Below are 24897 nucleotides of genomic sequence, written 5' to 3'. Positions count from 1 at the left end.
CACTTGGTTTGTCTTGCCTCTTTTGTAGATAGAAAAAGATGTCTTCAAGACTACTGAAGTTGATTTACCCCAGATTTTATCACACTTAAATCATTCTTTATCAGTTTTTAAGTTTCCCCAATTAAAATGAGTATACACTGTATTGTGTATTAAAAAGATAACCAACTGGATGTCAGGTGACCTGGGCTCTGCTTGCTGCTTTTGGTACCTAACTGTTATTTGACTTTGAGTAAAGACATCATGATATCTTTGCTGTAAAAGTGCTGGTGAGGCCTGTTCAGCACACCGGACTGGGTGATCTCTTGAGTACCTTACAGCTGCTGCGATGGTACTATCTTGTTGTTGTTTGGTTCTAATATGTTTTAGATCTAAATACCTTTTTAGGAGTTCAAAATACTTACAAACTCTCAAAAGCATTAAGAACACTTAAAATATTTTAGGCTTACATTGTTCTCATATTGGGTTATTAATTGCAAATTGAATAAATAATGGAATCGTGAAGATAACATTTCAGAATCTTATTTCCCAAGTGCAAGATTTGTGGTACTGTAAACAAAGTGTAGAGAATATTGAACAGTCAGATAAATGGCAGTTGGCCTCTGTGTGTTCAGAATTGGAGCGGCAGACTCTGCTTAAATATACAAATGAAAGGAGTCTTGTTTGGGGAGACATTATTACTATGTTAATTCAGTAGGCAAATTACAACAAAATAAGACGGATGAAAATGTCACTAACAGTAATACAAGTTAAGGGTGGCTGCATGTCTCTGCTTGTACAAAACACAAGATTGTGTGGTTAAGGCAGGGAAATGCTGCATACTCTACTTCCTCTCTTAGAGATTAACACTAAACATGTTAACATCACCAGGAAGCCCTGCATTAAAGAAATCTGTTTAAAGTTGTCTAATCCATTCTCACTGAACACACCTTGGGAAAAGTGTCCTTAGTAAACCTGCACTTCTCTGGTATTGCACATGGTACTCTCTTCTCTTGTATTTTATCTGTCGTCATGCTTTATGTAAAGCCTACCTGCCGTTCTTTCTGGTCTCGGATCTGAAGTCTTCCTAAGCCTTGTTCACCAGTGATTAATTTGAAGTGATTAATTTTAGTGTCAACTGCTGCACTCTGTCCCTCTCGTTTGCCTTACAGTTCTGGGTTTGGGTTGTTGTGTTTGTTTCATTGTTTTGTTTTGTTTTAATGTGTTTTTTTTTCTGCTCTGAAATATCACTTAAGTAATATTAAATGTTCTTCCTTGACTGCACATTTGTATCATTCCTTTAATCAACCACAGGCAGCCATTGCCTTAGAAAGTTAACATTTATTGGACATCTGTTAAGTATAGGGTTCTTTTCTAGTTGCTCAGAGTATAGCAGTAAATAAAACATGTCCATTTGAGGTTTACATAGGAGAATGTAGGGAGACAACAATAAACAGAACCTATACATTTAGCTTGGTTAGGTAGTAACAGTGCTCTGGCAAAAAAATTAAGCAGAGTAAGGAGCCTAGTTCAGGAAGAAGGTGTTATTTTATGTAGGTGGTCTGAGAAGGATTTATTGAGAGTGACATTTAAATAGAGACATGAAGGTGACCTGCGAGGGTGAATAACTTTCCAGGAAGAGGGACAACCAATGAAATGGCCCAGTGATGGGAGCTTTCTGAGTGTTTATAGAACACAGGGAGTTCTGTGTACCTGGGCAAGGTGAGCAAGGGAGACAGTGCTGTAGGGAATATGATTGGAGACATGAGGGGAGGGGGGTGGCCTCATATATGGAAGACTTAATACCACAGGTTTTGTGTCCCATCCTCAGGGTGTTCTGATGTACTGGTTCTGGGTTTGGAGGAGAATTTGCATTTCTAACAAGTTCCTAGGTGAGAACCACGGGCTAGGGGAACCAGGGTGGAAGCAGGGAAACAGGAGGTAATAATCTGGGCGAGAGATCACATGGGCTTGGACTGGGTTGGTAGCAGTGGAGGGTATTAAGAAGTCAGATTTGAGGTTGGATTTATTGATGAATAAAACTGAGGTTAAGAGCAAGAGAGGTGTCAAGCAGGGTGAGCAAGGTACAGACATCTATGGGGTGGAGTATAAATCTGAAGTTTTGTTTTGATGTGTTAAGTGGGATGTACTTGATAGGACATACAAGTGGAAATAATAGGAAGGCAGTTGGAAGCGAGAGGTTCAGGCTATGGCCAAGTTGTGTAGCTGCCAGTGTATATATCTGGTGTTGAAAGCCAAAGAACTAGGCCCAGTGGTTCTCAACTAGAAGTGATTTTGCCCTCCAGGGGGCTCTTGGCAATGTCTAGAGACACATTTCTTTTATTTTTTTTTAATTAAAAAGAAAATTTTTTTTTTAATGTTTATTTTTGAGACAGAGACAGAGCATGAACGGGGGAGGGTCAGAGAGAGGGAGACACAGAATCTGAAGCAGGTTCCAGGCTCTGAGCTGTCAGCACAGAGCCCGACGCGGGGCTCAAACCCCCGAACTGTGAGATTGTGACCTGAGCTGAAGTCGGACGCTTAACTGACTGAGCCACCCAGACACCCCATAGAGACACATTTCTTTAAAAAAATATTTATTTATTTTGAGAGAGCGCACATGCGCACGAGCTGGTGAGAGGAGGAGAGGGGCAGAGAGACAGAATCCCAGGCAGGCTCCACACTGCCAGCACAGGGACCAAAATGGGGCTCAGTCTCACGAAATGTGAGATCGTGACCTCAAGAGTCAGATGCTTAACCAACTGAGCCACCCAGGCACCCCTGGAGAAACATTTTTTTGACATCACGACTGGGGCTGCTGTAGGCGTCCTGTGAGCTAGACATTTTGCAGTACACAGGATGGCTCCCTCAACTAAGATTTATCTGGTCCGGAATGTTACAGTGCCAAGATTGAGAAATCCTGACCAGATGAATTGCAGAGTGAGTGTTGATAAACACACTTTGGGAGGATTGAGCCTTCGTTTACTCTTACTTTCCAGTTGAGGGAGATGAGAGGAAACCAGCAAAGTAGAACTGAGAAGCCCTGAAAGCCAGGAAGGAACGCTTTCACAAGGAGGAAGATGGTAAATGAACTGTGTTGCTTTACGTACTCGTCTTGGTTTGAATATTAGGAGCTACTCCCTTCGGGACTGTGATAAGGGTCTTATGGAGTGATGAGGGTAAAACTCTGGTTAGAGTGCACCAAGGAGGTATCAGCAGACATAGAGTTCTGAAGTAAAGAGAGTCAGAGAAATGGGGGCACAGCTGTCGAGGAGAGTGGTGGTGGTGTGCAGGAAGTTAGCCTTTTGTATTCTTTTAAGATGGGAAGTACCACGGCATATTTGTCTTCCAGTACAAGTGATTGGAGTGGGGGAAGGCTTGATTTAGGTGGAGAATACGGTGTATTTGTTTTCTACCAAAAAGTACAAAGAGAAAGGAGTTAACTAGCTTGTGATCCCCAGAATAGGTTTTATAAATAAGCATGCACACATGCACGCACCCCTTTGTTACACAGGCTGAAGTGTGAGGGAAAGGCTTTCTTTGTCTCTCCAGCCATCATATTCCCTTCCTTTGTTTAGGAGTGGTACGTTCCAGCCCCTCTGAAATTTTTTTTTGTGGCCAGCCCTTTCAGGAGTGAACAAAAGCACCCCCCGCCCCACAGCTTTTGTGTGATGGAAGAGGATGAGGTTGAGATTTCTTGCAGAGCTGGACAGCGATGAAACATGCGCTCAGATTGTAATTCCAATTTAAACTTGTGAACATTTGTTGTATTTCAGATTCCCCGATTGACACGTAGCCTGTCCCAGATCCACGGCACCAGTGTGTCTTGCCACTCTGTGCTTAAAACAGAGCGAGGCACACGTTAGAGGTCCCAGTAGTTTTCCTTAAAAGGTCAGTGCTGAAGTACTTCTGTGTATTCAAGCTAGCTTTTTTTTTTCTTTTTCCAAAGCTGCTCTGAGAGGGAAGGGAATTTCCCCTGTGCTGTGTTGTCTACTGCTTCGTAACAAACTACCCCACAGTTTGGGTAGGACTTGGTGAATGCTGCTGGAGCAACTGCACAGGGGCTGGGGTATTTACGTTCAGGACAACTTCTTGCCACCGGTGTTTAATTCCTACGTTCTTTCACCTGGGAGTGTGGTCGGGGTCTCATCTCCTGTGCATGTGGGCTTTTGCACAGAGTATTTGTGCTTCTTTACAACATGGTTGATAGGTTTCAAGATCAAGTATTTCGAGAGACATGAACGCTGTCAGTTTTTAAAGGTCTGGGCCCTGAGTTGGTCTAGTGTCATTTCTCCCATATTTTAATGGTCATTCTTAGCTTGGCCAGATTTAACGGTCCTAGGCCCCACTTCTTGATGTGTAGAATGTCAAAGGATTTGTAACTATCTTAATTTACCATAACTATGATCCCAGAAGGGGGAAAATGTTAGAGGAGCACAATTTTCTTCAATGCTTACTCTTTCCCAAGGAAGAAGTAGTAACTTGCCTATGTGTAGAATACTGTAGAAGAACTGTGTACACTTGACTGAGCCCCTTTTCTGGTCTGCTGTCCTAGCGCATGGTAATAAGGTTAGCGAGACAGGCTCTGCTTTGTGGGGAAAGCCTGTGGTTTGGGTTCTTTTTTGTTTCGTTTGGTAAAAATTGTGATAATCTAGATGCAATAAAATTCATTGCAATTAGAGTGTATAGTTTACTGGTATTAAGTAAATTCACAGTGTTGTGCAACCATCACAATCATACAGAACTTCATCTCCCCCAAAGGAAGCCTTATAGCCATTAATTAAGCAGTCTCTTAACCATTTCTCTACAACCCTGGCAGCCACTAGTCTGTTTTCTATCTGGATTTACTTCTTCTGGGTATTTCATTTAAATGGAATTACATAATATGTTTGGGCTTCTGGGTCTGGCTTCTTTTCCTTCATATATTTTCCAGGTTTATCCATATTGTAGCATGTATGAGTACTTCATTCCCTGTCGTGGCTGAATAACAAACACTCCATTGTATGGACAGGCCACACTTTATTCATCCATCTGTTGATGGACACTTCCACCATTTGGATATTGTAAATAATGCTTGTAACATTGGTATAGAAGTATCAGTTTGAGTCTCAGTTCTTTTGGATACATACCTAGAGTGGAATTGCTGGGTCATGTATAGTAATTTTCAGTTTTAACTTTGAGGAACTGCCTATTTTCACGGTGGCTACACCATTTTACATTCCTACTAGCAGTGTATGGGTTCCAGTTTTCTCTGCATCCTCGCCAGCACTTGTATTTTCTGTTTCTGTTTGTTTTTAAATTACGGCCATTTTCCTGGTGTGAATTGGTATGTCATTGTGGTTTTGACTTGCGTTTCCCTAAGGACTAATGATGAGTATTTTTTCTTGTGCTTTTTTATTGGCCGCTTGTATGTTGTCCGTGGAGAAATGTTTAAGCCCTTTGTCCCTTTTTAATTCTGTTTTTTTTGTTGTTGAGTTGTAGGAGTTCTTTATATGTTCTGGATATTAAATCTTTTCAGATATGATTTGCACATATTTTCCCCCTTTTCTGCAGGTTGTCTTTTCACTTTCTTGATAATGTCTTTTGCACAAAAGTGTTTAATTTTTGGTGAAGTCCAGTTTATCTTTTTTTTCCTTCTGTCACTTTGCTTGTGGTGGCATATTTAAGGATCCATTGCCAAGGGGCGCCTGGGTGGCTCATTCAATCAAGTGTCTGACGTTTGATTTTGGCTCAGGTCATGATCTGCCATGAGATCGAGCCCAACATATAGCTGTGTGCTGACAGTGTGGAGCCTGCTTGGGATTCTCTCTCCCTTTCTCTCTGCCCCTCCCCAAGCCATGCTCTCTGTCTGTCTCTCAAAGTAAATGAACTTAAAAACAAATTAAAAAAAAAAGACTTCATTGCCAAATCCAAGGTCGTGAAGATTTTCCTCCTGTGTTTTCTTCCAAGAATTTTATGAATTTAGCTCTTATGTTTAGGCCATTGACCCATTTGAATTGGTTCTGTGGTTCTAGATTTGCAGCGGAAAGACAAGGGTTCTGACAATTTCCATTCCTCTTTCAAGAAAAAAGAAAGAAAAGGAACAAAGACAAATAATGCCTCAAACAGAATATGGCAGCTAGATGTTAAAATGTAGCTAGTTGTAGACCGTGTTCTTGGCCAACCTGAGATCTTAGGTTTTCTCACAACAGTCTTGAAGTTCTTTATTTCCTCTTCTCATACCTATCTCCACTCTGTCTGCATATCCTGCCACTCAGTATGGCCTCCATCTTTCAGTGATCAAAATGTGATTTGTGTCCCATCCAGACACTAAGCTTACAGTCTCGTGTACTGTACGCACTGTGACCACCAATCCCAGTCTTAATGTGGTACCTTTGGAAATCCAAACGTCACATAGAAAGCAGACAGTAGGTGCAAACCAGCCGAGCAAAGGCATGCGGGTGAAATCCATAATCTGTGAAGAGGAAGCAGTTCCAACCCTGGTGTCCCATCAGAAGCAACTGTAGAGGTGACAAAATAAGCCTGCTCCAGACTAAGTGGAATTGTTCTATTGTGGGTAATGTTGGACATAAGTTTTTAAAGCTGAAGTGGCTGTAATATGCTGCCACGGTTAGAACAACTTACTTAAAGGGAAATGGGAATTTATTAGTAATTGAAGGCAGTGCTTCTCAACTTCATTGTGCACGTACATCACCTGGGATCCTGTGCATACTCTGATACAAAAACTAAATGGATCCAAGACCTACATGTAAGAGCTAAAACTATAAAGCTCTTAGAAGAAAACAGGTGTAAATCTTCATAACTTTGGACTAGGCAGTGGTTTCTTAGCTACAACACCAAAAACACAAGCAGCTGATGAAAAATAAGTTCGACTTCAGCAGACTCTAACTTTTGTACTTCAAAGTTGATCAAGTAAACAAACTCCAGAGAATGGGTGAGACTATTTGCAGATTGTGTGTCTGTTAAGAATCTAGTATCCAGGACACAGAACTCTTACAGAACAATAAAAAGAGAAAAACAACCCAAGGCACGATGGATTTGAATAGATATTTCTCCAAAGACAATAAGCAAATGGCCAAATAAGCACAGGAAAATATATTTAACATCATTAGGGAAGTGCAAATCAAAACCTTAATGAGGTACCACTTCACATCCCCTAGGATGGCTGTAATCACAAAGATAGAAAATAATAAGTATCAGTAGGATTGCGGGTGGGAATGTAAAATGGTGCCACTACCTAGAAACCAGTTCAGCAGTCTTTACAAGATTAACCACAGGAGCCCCAGCTACAGAAGGAAGTGGTATAGATCCTGAGAGATTAATCCACTAGTTCCCTGTTACTCAACCCTCTGACCTCAGGGTATAACCAACTACAGCAACCTGACCCTTACTTAAGATGGAAAGCCTACCAGATGCTCACTTCTTAAGAAGAGAAGTTCAGGTTAAACCCTCTGAGCTCTGCTTGTGTTCAAGAGGTAAATGTGTCCTCAGCTACTTCAAATTTAGGCCTAAAAGACCTTAGTGACAATGATCTGACAATTAGAGGGAAGAAAAACAATGCCTGCCATCCAGAAGCTGACTTGCTACTAAAAGTGGGGTCTCTGTCCTGCTGAATAATCTTGCAGAATACCTACATAGCTATAAGACTGCTCCGTGACCAAAGTCAAAAGACCCATTTTGTAATTGTGCCTGCACACAGAGAAGAACATGAACATTGTCCAGTCTGCAAAAAATAACCAGGTATCTCCCTGTTCTGATACACTTCTTTATGAATGATAGCTTTAGCCTCAGTTCATTTTCTCACCTTACTAAGGTACCCAGTCATCCCCTACTTCCTAAACAGCTTCCTTGAGTCCTCCCTTAGTTCACCTAATGTGTCCAAATCGTGAGTCCTTTTGTGACCTCTTCCTGCGATCCCCCCAGTTCTGAAGGTGTGTTCTTTATCTAAGGAGCAGCAGACCCAGCCTGTGTAATGCATGTATGTTCCTGCATCACCTGGAGCGCTGAGCAGTGGCTACATTTAGATAAGGCATGCATTTTCCATCGTGCCATGGTCCTCACCACTCCCTGATGTCTGTCATATCCTGCTATTGTTTTTGCTAGGCACTCTGGGCATTTCAGTGTGCAGGTCCTGCCATCGCCATGATTTGGGGACATTTCCCCCAGCACCATCTGATTGGATCCTTAGTTAAGGTATGTGTTAGATATGCACCATTAGGTCTTGGGTCCTCCTGAGTGATGGCCCATGATTTTCCAGCCTTAACCCAAAAAGTGACATTCAGTTTCTACAGCGTCTAAGATTGCTGGGGGGAATCTCCACTGGAGGGATTGAAGATTGTCTGGAAATCAGCACCAGGCTATACATTTTACACCTGAGATTCTGCAAAGGTTGAAACACCTCCCTGCATTGAGGCCCAACACAGCTTATAGCTTGTAGGCTGATATCTAATCAGATTCCACTTCCTTGGTAATCGCTAAGCAATCACAATCCCATACTACAGTTAATACTTTGCAATTTCAATCATTTTGAACATACAGATTTGCTATTGAGTGAATGGAGAATAAACTTGCATAGTTTCAGAAAATGAAAATCTCTGGTTGATGCTGTTTTTAAAGTCAACCTGTTTTATTATTTAAGTTCATTTTGGGGAGTATTTGCATGCATGAGTGGGGGAGGGGCAGAGTGAGGGAGAGAGAATCCCAAGCAGGCTCCATGCTGTCAGTGCAGAGCCGGACACTTAACCGACTGAGCCACCTGGGTGCCCCAAGTCACCCTGTTTTAATTTCTCCCTTCTTGCACTCCCATCCACTGACAGGTAGTTTGCTCATCAGAGCAGTCTCTAGAGAGGCCTGGCCTGACAGATGTCAGTTCCCGGACCTTTGGGGCACCTGGAGGTGACACCCATAGTGGTGTCTTGCCTGTGGTTACTCAATGTGTGGCGGTGCTGTGTCCGGAGCTCAGCCTTTCCGGCCTCCTGATTCCAAAGCTGGTGCGCAGATCTTGGAATCCTGTCAGGCCTCAAGAGCTGGGGAGGGCTGGAAGGAGACCTATCAGAGCCCAAAGACTCAAGATCCTCATACTTAGCAGGGGTTCACAAGCTCCTCCACAGTCCAAAAAGCAGGAGTGAGAGTTTGTCCTGTGGCCACACTCCCTCAGACTCCCAGGGGTGACGAGTATAACAAGAGCCAACGTTTGTTGAGCCAGTTGGGGTGTCAGTTTGGGTCTCTGCACTGTGCATGTCTCTGTTCTCCCAATTGTACGAGGCAGGCGGTGTTTTATAGGAGAGGAAAATATTTAACCTGAGCTTGCTCCCTGGTGGGACAGGTGGTTAAATGGTTATTTGCAGGGTTGAGAAAATCAGGTTGAGACAAGTCTCACCTGCCTCTTCTTCCCAGGTCATAGAGGCTGAGCAGAAGGGTGGTCAGGCCTGAGTGGGGAGCCAGGGGCAGGACCTGTGGCTGCCACAGGTGTTCTTGCGGGTGGGAGAGCGGCCTGTGCTTGCGGTGTCCCCCTGAGTTGCCACCAGAGGGCAGTACTGGCTCATACCTTGGCATCCCTGTGGCCATCTTGGGGAAGATTTGAGCAGTGGTTGGTTCCCATCCCCACCAGATTCAGTGCTCCTTTTTATTTTTGAACAACTATTTTCTAATGCGCCCCCCCCCCCCCTGCTTACCACTTTGAAGTGAAACTGATTGGTAGTAGAACTTACCCAGCAAATAGTAAATACGATGCCTTAACTCTAAATGAGAAAAAGGGAAAGTAACTTGTAATCAGTTAATGAGTTTCAGTGTATAACACTTGGACACAGTTACACTAGACCAACACAGTGGAGCAGCTGGATGCTTGTGCCTGTAGGTGGATCACTGTGAATGAAGCATTACAAACACAGATTGATGTAGGTGTGTTATATTCATGACAGGAAAACCCACCATGATTTTCTGAAAGGACGACTCTAAGTAAAATTAAAACTAAAAAGGAATACAATTGTTCCTTTATGGCATTCTTGGAAATTTCAGGGTATGTTACAACTGCGAAAGTATTTTTATTTATAGATTCTGTGCCTCTGTAATTATAAACAGGCTTTTCAAGGTCCTCTGTGACTGTCCAGCAGGATATTTGAAAATCTGTTCTTTTTGTGAGCAACTGCCTTCACTGAGAACTCTAGCCGGTGCCAGAGGAGACGAGATGCCCTGTCTTTCCACCCCCACATAAGCTACCTGAGAGCCAGAGCTTTGCATCCTCAAACCCTGCAGAGTGCCCATCCCAGTACCCAGTGTGGGCTCACTGAGTACAGTGGACTGAGTCCTTCCTCTGTGACTAGGGGTGACTCTCAGCCAGCCTGAGCATGTTGACTGGCCGACTTGAAGGATCCTGAATAATGAGGACTGAAGTCAGGCAGGAGATGCCTCTCAGATATCCAGGCAGAGAGGAAGATCTGAGGTTTCACATGTTCCTTAGGCAAAGTCTGCCTACCCAGGAGGGCCCTTTCAGCCTCCTGGCATGCCAAGCACATATTCTACTTGTAGTTCCCAAGACAGACTGCATGCCCTTGTGAAAAAAACTAGATAACTGGTTCCAAAACTCACTTTCTGGCCAGAGCTGATCAGTGGCCCATAGAGTAGCTGGATCCTGTGGCCTCGGTCAGGATAGAGGGATAAGGGAGCCTCTTTCTGGAGTCTCTGGGGGACAGGCTGAAACTCAGCCTGTGCTGGCCAGATTGCAGCTGCCCTCCCCGGGGCCCAGAATGCACCCTGCACAGCCTCACCTAGCTCAGCTGCTCCTGACACATTCCTGACCTTCGGGAAGGTTCATTTCATCTCTTGGCCACAGCAGCTCTGGTGTTCCTTCCTCACCCTAGAGTCCACTGCTGATGGTTTTTGCAGTGGAAAAGCAGGTGGCTGACACCAGCCTGGTCTCATGGTGTCTCCATAAAATGAATGGGGACAGTTGGGGCACTGAGTTCCATGCTTCATCCATCGAAGTTCCACCTTTGCAACTTTTTATATCCATGAAGCTTATGTGCTTTTTATTTATCTTGGGAGAGAGGATTAGCAGATGGTCTGATGTGACTTGATGGTGAGCGGTCAATTTTGTACATTTCTGCTCCTGGGACCAATTTCCAGGGGATGCCAAGGATAGCCAAGTTTCATTTATTTGTCCAAATATAGGCATGATCAAGAAGGTTCTAAATAAGGTCGTGATTTACAGCATTGATTATAGAATTCCCTCTGATCATATTTGAAATTCTGTGAAGCTTTACTTTCAAAGTTCCCTTCTGTCTCCTCCCAGTGTGCCAGAGCACAATGACAAGAGTACCACAGATTCTTCAAATCATTCCCAAACACACATATCTCAGTACACTATGGTTTGTTCACCTTAAGAATTTAGAATACAGTATTGACAAAGATACTAGAACATAGTTTGAGTTGGGATAGAAATTTCTGCCTGATTGTTCCAGACCACTGATCTGAAACAGTTTTCATGTTATCTTAGAGTTCCCATAATTGTAGCAATTATCTCTGAAAGATTTTTGTCCACATTGATTTGGATGAAATTTTCTGGATCTGATGGGGGCTCCAGAGTATCAAACTGGGACTGCAGTAACTCAGGGGGCATAAAATGTCCTTTTCTTTTGAGTAAGCGTCCAGAGATGACCTCAAACGACCCACTCAGATAGACCACGAGGAGCTTCACCTCAGCTGGCTGTTTGTCCTTCCGCATCTGCTCACACTTCAGAGGTCCACCATCTTTTCCTCGTATTAAGATGTCTCTGTACACTTTCTTCAGAGCTGAGCAGGCTAGAACCACATGCTGTCCGGAGGCTACATCTCTGTTAAAAAGTTGGGGGTGGGGTTAACTAAAGAATAAGGTCATTTAAAATAATTGGTGTCAATTCCAGGTTAAGGACTCCAGTCCTAACTTCTCTGGCCAGCGGGAAGCATTACAAAATGGTGGTCAAGTATCAGGCAGTCCTGGCTTTGAGGTAAAGATCTTCCACTAGTGAACTGAGCCATCCTGGGCAGTTTACCTCCCTGAGCATCAGTTCATCGTCTGTTAGATGGGACTACTTAGAGTACCTGTCCATAGAAGTGTGGGGAGGAAAAGTTTATCAAGGTGCCCAGTACACAGAAGTGCTTGGTAGGTGTCAGTGTAGGATGTGGCTCAGCCACAGCATGTGGACATGGTGGCTGCCGGTGGGTATCGGTACCACACACACCTCGGTTCTCCACAGGTGCACAGTGACTTGAAGTTCACAGCTGGCTCCTCCCCATCCCTGCTCTACAATATGCTGGAAGAGTCTGGTAAAGTTACCAGTACAGAGCTGGAGAAAGGAGAAAAGGGAGTATCAGACCGTATGTGGTCAAGGTGAGCAGGATATGAGAAGCTTCCAGGGATGTGCTAAGAAAAAAATCTGAGCCAGAAATAGAGGCAGAGTGACAAGCACCAAAGAGGGAAAGCCGGCGTGCTCGGAGACTGCACAAGTAAGTGAGCCCCACGTCCACCCAGCTGCAGTGTGCCCCTGTCCGTGGTCAGGAGAGGCAGTCATTTTGGGGCTGGGAAGGGACTCAAGTAGAGGTGAAGGGTAAACCCCGGCTTGGGCACTTAGAATGTTTGCTTCCCAACTGAGAATTCTGAAGAGGTCTGCTTTCGCTCTATGGCCAGTGACACTTGAGACCCAGTGGATGGAGTGTATCATCAGCAACGAACTTATATGAACTCCTATCTGAGCCTTCTGGCTCTTCCCACCCACAAGCCGTGGGTAGGAGCTTGTCTTTTCTGGGTCTGGATATCTGATCTCTGCTCTCCTGAGGATCTTCCATTTCTGTGTACATCACAGGTCAGTGTATTCGATCTCTGACAAGTCTATTTATGTTACAGAGACCCAAGTGATGGGAGTTCTCAAACTGAATCCCTAAACTCCTAAACTCCAATAAACCCATGCAAGACAGGGTTTGCCAGTTACATCAGTGCGGTGTGAAAAAGTAAACTGAATTTTTCATCTTAAGGATATTCTAATTGCATATGGTGCAGATGATTTAGGTTTGTAAAATAGGAAATTTTGTCCTCATTTTAGAAAGCAAGATTTATAAGCCATTCCCTGCCTTGTCTTTCTCCTCTACATCCCAACCAGGATTCCCAGGGGCCAGGTCCACAGATGAGTGGAGGGGACCTCGTTTGCTGCGAAGCATGATATAGAGCAGGACGATTTAGGCCTCCAATCCTGGTGACCAATTATCTGTTGACTTACAAATGAACCTAGGTTTTCCCTGCTTGGCCACAGCTTGAAATGGTGGTGATGTGGCTGTAACAGTGGTAGCACTGCTTACCCCCTTGTGAGCACTTCCTGCGTTTTTAGAGACTGTTCTAAGTGCCACCCATGCCTCATCTCAATTCTCACAATAATCTGTGAGTAGGAACTATATTTATCCCCATTTTCAAATGAAGAAATGGGCTTATGGAAGCCAAGTGGCTGCCAAGATTCCCAGATAATTGTGGAACTGTCTAGAAGCTGTCTCTAGAACCCAACTGATGTCTCTGGTTGATTAAAATCATTGTTGGTTACTTGACAGAAGTGCACTCCATTACTGGGATCCTTTATCATCAGTCAGTAGTGATTTCAAGAGTGTATTTTCCCCCCTCTACCTTCTGATGAGTTTTCTTTAAGGCCTGATGCTCTCTTACCTTAGTAAGATGTCATGTAAGTTGCAGAGCCATGGAATCCTGTCCTGAAATTAAAGCAGACACAAAGTGACTTTTCCAGGTACTGTTTATTTGTACAGAAACATAGTTAATGGTGATCATCAGTGTTAAAGTCCAGAGAGAACTTAGTGGTTTTGAGAAGTAAGCCACATGCAAGGCTGTGGTGTGGGGTCAAGTCACTGGGTGGTTCCACACAGCAACATTATGATGGGATTAGTGCTCATTGAAGAAGAGACTAGGGAGCTAATGTGTACTCTCTCTCTTCTGTGCCACAACCCCTCGTACCCCCCTGCACCTGCAAGCCAGGAAGAGGGCCCTCACCAAGAGCCTGACCATGCCAGCATCTTGATCTTGGACTTCCAGCCTCCAGAACTGTGGGAACTAAATGTCTTTTGTTTAAGACTCCAGCTGGTGGTATTTTGTTACAGTGGTCCAAGCTGACCAAAACTCATCTGAAAAACCATCTGGGCCCGGGGCCTTTTTTTTTGAGAGGAGATCTCTGATTACAGATTCAACTTTTTTAATGAGCATTGTGTTATATTCAGGTTTTCTATTCTTTCTTTCTTTTTGAGAGAGAGCACACGTACACATGACTGGGGGAGGGGAGGAGAGAGAGAGAATCTTAAGCAGGCTCAGTGCTCCCTCAGTACAGAGCCCAGTGTGGGGCTTGGTCTCAAGACCTTGAGATCATGACCTGAGTCAAAATCAAGAGTCAGATGCTTAACCGAATGAGCCACCCAAGGCACCCCAGGTTTTCTATTCTTGATTCAGTTTTGGTATTTGAAATGGCAGGAAGAGACTACACATATAATTAGATCTCTGGACCCTCCTGATTTTTTTTCTTTTTCTTTTTCTTTTTTTTTTTTTTTTTTTTTTTTTTTTTTTTGAGAGGGTGCCTGTGCAAGAGCGAGGGAGGGGCAGAGGGAAAAGGAGAGAAAGAGAGACTCCCAAACAGGCTCTGCACTCAGCGTGGAGCCCAATGCAGCACTCAGTCTCACAACCGTGAGATCATGACCTGAGCTGAAATCAAGAGTTGGATGTTCAACTGACTGAGCCACCCAGGTGCCCCAGGACCCTCTTGATACTTAAGCCAAATGCAGCATCAGTAAGATCATGTTTCCATTTGGGAAGAAAAAGAATAGTCTCTGTCACCAGATCACTGCCCTTCAAGCCCATTTTCCCACAGTAATTTATATTTTTCTATGAAACAGTCTAATTTTATCTAAGCCTTCAAATTTACTAACATCGGTTTGTTCACAGCCCTCTTTTCATCCCTACTGTTTTAAAAAATACATTTATTTTGAGGGAGAGAGAGGGAGCATGAGGCAGGGAGTCAGGGGGACAGAGAGAGAGGGAGAGAGAGAATCCGAAGCAGTTCCGTGCTGTCAGTATGGCTCCTGACTCAGGGCTTTATCCCACGAACCATGAGATCATGACCTCTGCCAAAATCTGCCAAAATCAAGAGTCAGATGCTGAACCGGCAGAGCCACCGAGGTGCCCCCCAAATTTCTATACAGGGCAAATACTACATTTATAATCAGGAAATTTTTTCTCAAACCCTCGTTTGGGGCACGTCTTCATTTCGGCTCAGGTCATAATCTCACGGTTGTGAGGTCAAGCCCTATGTTGCACTCAGCGCTGGGTGTGAAGCCTGTTTGGGATTCTCTCTCCCTCGCCCTATGCCCCTACCCCTCTCGCGCTCGCTCTGTCTCTCAAGGGAAAAAAAAAAAAAATTCCTCCTTCAACAGACTTTGAAGTCTTAAGTGTCACTGTGGGCTGCCAGGACAGCACGGGCCTGGCACATAGAGAAGACTGAGAGCTTGCAAATACTTCACCATTACTCTCCTACTAACATCCTATCACAGCCTGGGTGGCATATCTCTCTCTAGACCAGCACTGTCCACTAGAGCTTTCTGTCATGATCGAAGTGTTCTCTGTGCTGTCTGGGTGGTAGGCACTGGCCACATGTGGCTATTGAACACTTGAAATGTGGCAGTGTAACCCAAGAACTGGAGTTCACATTTTATTTCGTATTAATTTACATCTAAATAGCCTTATGGAGCCCTTGGAATATTCGACTCAGGTTCTTTCAACTCAAACCTCAGCCCTCCAAGCACAAAACCAAGCCTTCCTGAGACTCTTCCCCAGAGGAACCTGAACCTCTGCCCCAACTTTCCATTTGATCCTCATCTCGGTATCTCAGGGGCAGGGCTGGTTGCTAGGTGACCAGGAGGGGCCACTGGTACCAGCCCAGCTCTGACCTACACCTTCATTCTTGGCTGGGCTGTCGTTAAAAATGTAAACCATCTGCTGTTCTAGCTCTTTCTCTCCCTGACAGAAAGTCTAAAGTCTGGCCAACTTGTATGGTTTCTTCTCAATATATTTAGCAAGTCATTATGTTTCGTCCAGGAACTCATAACCTTTTCTTCTGTACAATAAACTCTTCTGAATGCTACTCCCTCCCCCCACCCACACTGCCCACCTAAAAGCCTCACTTGTGGACGAGAGAGAGGCTCTTTAAGTGCCATTTTAGAATCCATCCATTTGGGTTGTTTTACTTCGTTCTTTAGCTTAACTTTTACTTGCACTCACCAAGGAGAAAAATAATGCTGGCGCAGTCCCATTTTACACACTGTAGAAATGGTCTGTGTTATACCTACAAGACTGTGTAGATAGATTAGCAACAATAAGTAAGTGATAACTTACTGAATGCTTTGTGCACTTCACTGTGACTATTTTTTTTTAGTATTACCTCATTTAATCCTCCCAAGAACCCAATGAAATGGGTCCTGTTTACCATCCCTACTTCACAGGAGGAAAATGAGGCACAGAGAGACTGAGCCACTTGCCAAAGGCCACACAAGCTGAGTGGTGGAGACAGGTTGTCTGCACTGTGTCCATCATCTCTAGTGTCATGCCATTATTATGCTTCCATTGTGACTCTGAATCTCTTTTATGGTTCCCTCCTCCTGTCTTCTCAAGTCAAATGTTGCAAATCTCATTAAAAATTTTTTTAAAATATTTATTTATTTTTGGGAGACAGAGTGCAAGCAGGGGAGGGGCAGAGAGAGAGAGGGAGACACAGAACCTGAAACAGGCTCTAGGCTCCGAGATGTCAGCACAGAGCCTGACACGGGGCTCGAACCCACGAAGTGTGGCATCATGACCTGGGCTGAAGTCGGATGCTCAACCGACTGAGCCACCCAGGCGCCCTGCAAGTTTCACTTTGATGGTTCCAAGTTTGAAACTTTGCCAACTCAAGCCACACTCCCTGAAACAGAGAGTGTCCCGCAGGGCGGGACAAAGGGCAGACATTGAGATAGTGGCAGCATGGCTGGGGCCAAGGTCACTGAAAGTGAAAATGTCGGTGTCGGTCTTTGGCCAGTTCCACTCTGTTCCCGCCCTTTGGACACACCTGCCCTGTGAGCCTGGCGGGGGGCCCTGCTCTCAGCTGCTGAGGGGACCTGGCCCTCACATCTCACCTGGGCTACAGCTGGTTATACCAGTGAGTCCACAGTTAGTACGTCTGCTTTGAGAGGGACCCTTAGGAAGTGGTCTCGTGACAGTGCATAAAGGAATGAGGTTACTATTCATTCATTCCTTCTCTCCTTCGTTTGTTCACTTACAACTGTGCCACAAGTATTTTCTGACATTTACTGTGTGTCTGGCCTTGGGGGTTTATAATGGTTAACAGGCCACAGTCCTTGCCCTTTCAGAAGGAAAATCTAGTCGTAGAGAGAAATATTAATCAAGTTCTCACACGATCAAATGCCAAGTTGCAAATGGGACCAGGGCAGTGGGGGCTGTGGTGTTGCAAGAGTTTGTATTACAGGAGGTCTGCCCTTAGTAGGTCCAGGAGAGCTTCCCTGAAGAGGTGGCATGGGAGCGGAGCTGTGAATGTGAGCAGGGTTAACAGAAGAGGGGACAGCAGTGCATTCCAGACAGTGGGAACTGCAGATACAAGGGCCCTGCGGGGAAGAGTGTAGCAGTAGAAGTGACTGAAAGGGGCCAGGGTTGGGGCGCCTGGCTGGCTCAGGTGGTTTCGGCTCAGGTCATGATCTCCCGGGTTTGTGAGTTCAAGCCCCACCTCGGGCTCTGAGCTGAGCAAGGAGCCTGCTTGAGTTTCTATCTCCCTCTCTCTCTGCTCCTCTCCCCCACTCATGCTCTCTCTCAAAAGAAAGAAATAAACATTAAAAAAAAAAAAAAGAAGAAAGGGGCCAAGGTGGCTCTGGTGGAGAGAGGGAGGGTGGGCACACTCCCACAGGAGTGGGGCATATTGAGGCCTTTAGGTTTTGGCCCTGAGATGGGTGGGAAACTTCCAAAGGGCTGGATTTGGATCTGTAGTGATCACTCTGGCTTTAGGGTAGATAAGAGTCTGGTGATGGTGACCCTGGGGAGAGAGGATGAAGGCACAGGTCTGGGGCACAGGAGGGCCTCTGCCCTCTCAGGAATGTAATCTGCAGATTAAAAGCCTGCAACAAAGTGTCCTGGCAGGGTGGTATCGTCCTGACTCTGTGTTCAGAGAGAAGTTCAGGGCCAAAGCTGACACATGCAGGACCCCCGTGTGCCTGGCTTTGGAGCACTGTGCGCGGGTCCCCTCATGCAGGAACTCTCCCACTCCAGGTGCTGCGAGATCTCCACCCCTGGCCCCTGGCCGGAGCATCTATGTTGGAAACAGATGGCAAACATTACCTGGTCATTCAGCGGGATCCCTTTTTCCATCTTCATTCGATTTTCCTCCGGGTGATAGTCATCTGCATCATAGAATTTCCAACCTAACTTTAAGAACAAAGTGAAACAGTGTGTGTGGCAGGCAGTGTGGCCCATGTGACAACCATCACTAATACCGCCCGGCAGGTGTGGAAATGAGCCTGCACCCTTTTCCTCACCAGCAGCCCAAGGACCACCCTCCCCCCACCCCCCCGCATTCCCCGCCCCACCGGCCTCCCCTCCACCTGCTGCTCCCCACCCCTGGGGTGGGGGGAGGGGAGAAGCAGGGAGGCCCTGATGCCACGTCACTATCCCAGCTCCCAGGGCTGCTGCTCCTTTCATTCATCACTATTGGTGATCACCATAGAGAAAAACAAAATTGCTCCATTGGGTTTCACAAGCCATGCCCATGGTTTGTTTGACAAACCCCAACAGGCCAGAAGAAAGGGCGCGTAAGGGAGAGAAGCAAAGAGACAGCACAACGGGGCTGGAAATTGGGAGGCATCAGAACAGGTTACCTCGGATGCCAACAGGGAGCCCACGGTAGATCTGTGGAGAGGACACAGAGGTTCAGGTGACTGCCCTTCCCAACCCGCATGTGCCTCCCACCATGCAGGGGTGCCCTGGGACACAGGCGGCTGCCCCGCTGTGTTGAAACCCACTAACTTTATGATACTGAAGCAGTGACAGTAATGTTCTTGACCCTGGAGTCTAGAGCATGACATTAGTTTCCTCCAGGAATTTAAATGACGTAATTGGGGCACTGGGGTGGCTCAGTCAGTTAAACATCTGGCTCTTGACTTTGGCTCAGGTCATGATCTCATGGTTCATGAGTTCAAGTCTCACATTGGGATCCATGCAGACAGTACAGAACCTGCTTGGGATTCTCTTCCTTTCCCTGCTTGTGCTCTCTTTCTCTCTCAAGATACATAAATAACCTTAAAAAAATATTGGGGGGGGAGGTGGCGCCTGGGTGGCTCAGTTGATTATGCATCCAACTTTGGCTCAGGTCATGATCTCATGGTTTGTGAGTTCGAGCCCCGCGTTGGGCTCTGTGCTGACAACTCAGAGCCTGGACCCTGCTTCTGATTCTGTGTCTCCCTTTTTCTCTGCCCCTCCCCTGCTTGTGCTCTGTCTCTCTCTCTCTCTCTCAAAAATAAATAAACATAAAAAAACACGCTTTTTTTAAAATTGGGGTGCCTGGGTGGCTCAGTCCATTGAGCGTCTGACTTTGGCTCAGGTCACCATCTCACAGTTCGTGAGTTTGGGCCCCACGTCAGGCTCTGTGCTGATACCTCAGAGCCCGGATCCTGCTTTGGGTTCTGTCTTCCCCTCTCTCTGCCCCTCCCCCGTTCACACTCTGTCTCTGTCTCTCAAAAATGAATAAACGTTAAATTTAAAAAAACCTTTAAATGACATAATTACTGATTACCACTAATTTTCTTTTCCAAAAAGCAATACAGTAAAACCTTGGGTTATGAGTAAATTGCTCTGCGAGTGTGCCGCAAGACGAGCAAACATTTCTAATAAATTTTAACTTGAAAGTTTCCGATTCTGTGTCTCCCTCTCTCTCTGCCCCTCCCCCGTTCATGCTCTGTCTCTCTCTGTCTCAAAAATAAATAAATGTTAAAAAAAAAAAAATTAAAAAAAAAAAAATAAATTTTAACTTGATAAACCTGCGATGTCTTGTGCAATCCTAGTAGTACATGATGCTAAATATCACATGATCACAACTGAACCAATTGTTCTAGAAATTTGCTTTGATATACAGGGTGCTTTGGATTATAAGCATGTTTCTGGAACGAATTATGCTCAAAACCAAGGTTTTACTGTATATAAGATCTCATTAAACTGAAGTTCTTTCTGAAGCTTTTTGGTCCCTGTTCTATAGATAATTATATTTTGAGAAAAAGTACTGAATAAAGATAAGATTCTACTAAGGATATTGGAAGGAGGGGTCTGATGGGGGGTGGGTGTGGGGCAGGGTTTCAACCTCCCAGGACAAGGTTCAAGGAGCTCATAAAAGCATTAACACTTTGGGGGTTAACAGAGAAACACTCTTAAAATTTGGGATGAGAATCACCAGTACTCATTCAACCCTGGAGGGAAATGTCCTCCGTGCAGCGCATCTGAATAGGCCCTGCTAGAACCCTACCAGGCAGCACTCTTGGTGAGAATGGCTTGGGTCTCCCTCTGGCCACTAAATAGCCATGTGCTTCTGTGCAAGTTGGCCTCCAAACCCTTTTCATCACCTGCAAAACAGGGGAACTGAGCTACGTTTACCCACTCACTACTCATTTCATTCAGCCAGTGCTTACTGAGCACCTACTAGTCCCCAGGATATGGTTGGCGCACTGCCATGTGCTCCCAGCCACCCCGAGGCTTGTGGTCTAGCGCCCTGGGGTCAGGGTGCAGGCTGGCAGACAGTTCATGATAACTCAAGTCCCTTCTTGCCCTCAATTTCTAATCCGCTGCCCAAATGTCAGTCATTGTAGGACCACCTTCAGAATTTTGATTTTATCCTCCTATTGTGTCCTCATGCCCTCCCTCCGAAGTTTTGCATCCCTTCTCTACAGTTATTTACTTGGTTTGTTTAAAGTTTTGTTTATTTAGGTAATCTCCACAACACAACATGGGGCTTCAACTCATGACCCTAGGGTCAAGAGTTGTATGCTCTTTGGACTGAACCAGCCAGGTGCCCCTACTTGATGTTTTTTTTTTATTGCTTCATTTTTTTAAAGTTAAGTGAATGTGTTAAAGAAGGAAACTTTTTTCCTTCCTACCAGAAGCCATCATTACTTGCCTTAAATGGAAGGTAACCAAAAAGATGTACACAATTAAAATAAGACCCTGCTCACATTCTAGCTGGATTCCAGGGTTCTGTCTCTCTTTTGTTACGAAGGTATCAGGGAGGTGTTAGAGATACATGTGTGCCCAACTGAGACCTGCTCCCCGATGTAACCAAAGGATTGATGAGGACTGGGACTTGTCCCACTAGGTTCACTGTGCTGAAGCCCGCACAGGGTGACATTGCAGCCTACTGGCGACTAACTCCACAGCCAGAGAAGCCCGAGCTGTGCATAACGGAAGTCACACTTAGGACTAAGATTAGCCAGGAATGAACACGTCAGCCACCACTCACAATTTAAAAGAAGAGCTAACTAGATTTGGGTGTAGACTGGTAGGGAGGAGATAGAAGGAAAAGGAAAAGTCTACTGTCTACTGCTCTATCGAAACCTAAACCAGAGAACAGCTGGACTCAAAGTAGTCAGGGACAGGGACTCCCCAGCAGGAATAAGTCACAGTGCTCAGCTCAGAGCGAAGACTCACGGGAGTAAGCATTACAACTCAGGCTGGGACCCAAAGGTCTCCAAGCGAGTTGGTGTACATCAGGATGAAGGAGACTGAAAACAAAACAAAAACCAGTAGGACAGTGGTGGTAGGTGGGGGCACAGATTAAATGCAAAAGATATTCAGAGGGCCTGAGCTCATGTCATCAACAGAAGGAAACCTGGAAAGAAGCAGAGGGTGGCTTCACGAAGGCTGTTAACATATAAACAAAACTAACATTGCCGCCTACTCAAATAGTTCCGTTCATTCATTTGTTCATTCATTCATGCATTAGGTCAGCAAATATTTACTAAGCATCTACTACGCGCCAGGCATTGTTCTAGACACATAAGTCAGTAAACAAAAAGGAAAAAACAGATCCCTTACATCCAGATAGGGGAGGGAGAGGCAATAAACATAGTAAATAAGTAAAATTATTACTTGACATTACTTTGTTTTAACAATGGCTTAACTGCAATCTTTCTGGCTTGAGACTATTGTTTTCTTGAGCCATTTTTTCCCTTGTAAACGTTATAGACTGTAATTTAAAATTCTGCAAGGCCCTATCAGGGGCTCAGAAAAGTCACCAAAGAACTCAATGTCGCTACATCCATTGATCAACATAATCAATTCTCATCTCGTTTTATTACTTGGTCTTACTTGGTCTATCACCATCAGAGGACTCAGGGTTCAGGCCTTGGCCAGCATCTTTATCTTTACTCACTCCCTTGGTGATCTCAACATCTATGTCTTTAAATATATCTGTGTACCAAGGATCCCTACATTTATTTCTAAATTTCTTCTCCTGAACTCTGGACTTTATACCCAATCAACCACTTGACAAATCCACTTGGATGACTGATAGGCAGTTCACCACATCCCACATTGAGCTCCTGATAAATTTTTCCCTAAACCTGCTCTGCTTACTGCTTCCCCATCAGTCAATAGCAACCCCCTTCCTTCCAATTACGCAAGCCAAAAATCTTGAAGTCATCCTTAACACCTCTCTCCCTCTCTCATACCCCACATCCAGTCCATCAACACATCCTTCTGGTTCTACCTTCAGAATATCTCCAGCATATGATCACTTCTCTTCACCTTCGTTGTTTCTGTGACCTCATCTCCCATCATTCAGATGCAATGGCTTCCCTGGTAGTCCACCAAGAAACCAAGCCTCCTGGGCTTTGTGCTTGCCATTCTGCCTGCCTATAATGATCTTTCCCTAGCTGTCCATCAGGCTTAGTCTCCCACTTCTTGTGGGTCTTGTGCAAAATACCACTGCCCCAGAGGAGCCTTCCCTCACTGTCCTGCCTGCTGTTCTTTGTTCTACTGTCTATTTTCCCCTGGCCCACTGACCACTGCTGGCATGCTATGTACATGTATTTATTCAGTTACTGTCTGTTTCCCATACTAGAATGTGAACTCTTTGAGGGCAGGGATTTTATCTGTCCTATTCAATATATATCAGTGACACAGAGTCAGGATTGAGCTCTATAAATATTTACTGAATGCATGAATATCATAACCACATAAGTCAGATGGTTCAGCCACCAGCCTCCCAATCTAATCCAAGGCAGAGAGGGGTACATGAATTGCCCAAGCTCACACAACCAGGCAGCTGTGTGATCTCTGGCTCTAGACACCCACTTCATCACACCACAGAAGCAGTCTTACATTCTTCTTCAAATCATACAACAGCTAAGGACTTTCTGACTCCCTGTTTTATTTTAATTTTATTTCAAGAACCCCCAAATTAATTTCTCAGGATACCAGGCTAAAAACGCCACAATAATTTTGAAAACCTAAACTTTCCTACCTGGAGCAAGAAAGAGTGTTTAATATATACTTGACCACACAAGCAGTTCCTGGTTCAGAAAATTCTAGGAGGGTATTATAAGGCCTTTGAAGCTATAATAGTTCACTTGATTAAGATCTGTCTTCTGCTGCCTGGAGCGGAATGCTGCCGTAGCTGCCTTTTCCGGTAAAAAGCAAGGTAGAGTTTGGTCTAATCAGGAAGCCAAAGTCTAGCTCACAGTCCCCACGTTGGCCAGACCGGGCTAGTCAGAGGCTTTGTGGCATCCGGTGTACCTCCTTGCAAACCCTTGGGGGTTTTGTGACGCCTTATTAACACTGACTCCTTCCAGTTTAAGCTGATAAACGCTGATCACAGAACAGAGAAAACAGACCAGGAGGTGAAATTCTCTTCCTAAAATCCAATCACAAAAGTCCAGCACCTCTCAGGAGGGAGGTGCTGCTCCAGATCTGACCAAGATCTGTGGGAGACTGGGACCCTGTGTAGGGAGAGGTTTGTCCCTGTGCTTTGGGCCTTGTTCTGACCGGAGGCTCCCAAACTCGGGCACTTGTGACTGCAGGAGCCATTGCGGGTGGCGCCCCAGCAGGTGCCTCTTTACAAAGGGCTTTCGCCAAGAGCCTCTCGATTTATAGGCGGAGAACCCTGGTCTCGGATGTGGTCCCCGGCCAGCACCCCCCACCCCCGGGGGCGGGCAGTTTGGAGGGTGGGGAGAGGGAGCAGGTGCCCCGGGCCTCCGCTTCCTCATCGGCAAAGGGAAGCGGGGGGCTCCCGAGAACCCTGCGTCCCCCGCGGGTCCGGCACGGTGACTCGGGCTCTGGCCTCCGCCGCGCGCGCCGCTTCCTCCAGTGCGCCCCCCGCGTCCCCGGCCCTCCTGGACCTACTTCCCCGAGCCGCTCACGCCCATCACCAGCAGCGCACCCGGCGCGGCCATGACCCGGATACCGGCTCCTTCCCGCCGCCTTCCGGGGCCCGTTCGCCCTGCCTCCCGAGCGGCCCGCGGGCCGGGGAACCCTGTCCCCCGCCCCCGCGGCACGGCTCCGCCTCTTCCACCGCCCGGCTCTGTGCCCCGCCCCCGCCCTCGCCCTCGCCAAGTGGCTCTGCCTTGCCCCGCCCCTCCTCCGCCCGCCCCGCCCCCGCCTCATGGCTCCGCCTCCTCGAAACAATAAAGCTGACATAGAGCGCGTATCTAATGAGTGTTTCAATAGCCCTGCACTAACTTTGTTTCATTCCTACTTAGCTAGAGTGGGTGTTCCTGGATAGGCGTTGTATAGATGAAGAAATCGAGACTTGGAGAGGAGGCACCTCCTTTTCATGGTTTTGAAGATGTCATATTTTTGAGATGGCAGTACTCCCCAAATTGATCTAC

The 24897-nt window shown here is 45.7% G+C and overlaps 1 protein-coding gene across 8 annotated transcripts; it reads right to left on the bottom strand.

Annotated features, from left to right (window-relative positions):
* Positions 1–11111: 11111 nt before the first annotated feature.
* On the bottom strand, positions 11112–24571 carry IDNK (IDNK gluconokinase). Of its 8 annotated transcripts, none has more exons than XM_043565415.1 (5): positions 24413–24571; positions 18907–18937; positions 18371–18457; positions 13661–13704; positions 11112–11807 (listed from the first exon to the last, which is right to left on the bottom strand). In XM_043565415.1, exons 1-5 carry the CDS (start codon positions 24460–24462, stop codon positions 11462–11464), a joined length of 558 nt encoding a protein of 185 aa, XP_043421350.1. In that variant the 5' UTR covers positions 24463–24571; the 3' UTR covers positions 11112–11461. The 8 variants fall into 8 exon arrangements, with proteins under 8 accessions (XP_043421350.1, XP_043421353.1, XP_043421354.1 ...); XM_043565418.1 differs by having other exon boundaries at positions 18371–18453; positions 24413–24569; XM_043565419.1 differs by having other exon boundaries at positions 24450–24563.
* Between the last annotated feature and the right edge of the window lie 326 nt (positions 24572–24897).

This window comes from Prionailurus bengalensis, chromosome D4 (genome assembly GCF_016509475.1).
Source record: "Prionailurus bengalensis isolate Pbe53 chromosome D4, Fcat_Pben_1.1_paternal_pri, whole genome shotgun sequence".
Classification (NCBI taxonomy): domain Eukaryota; kingdom Metazoa; phylum Chordata; class Mammalia; order Carnivora; family Felidae; genus Prionailurus; species Prionailurus bengalensis.
Note: the sequence above shows the minus strand (reverse complement) of the source record. Positions and strands in the feature narration are given on the sequence as shown.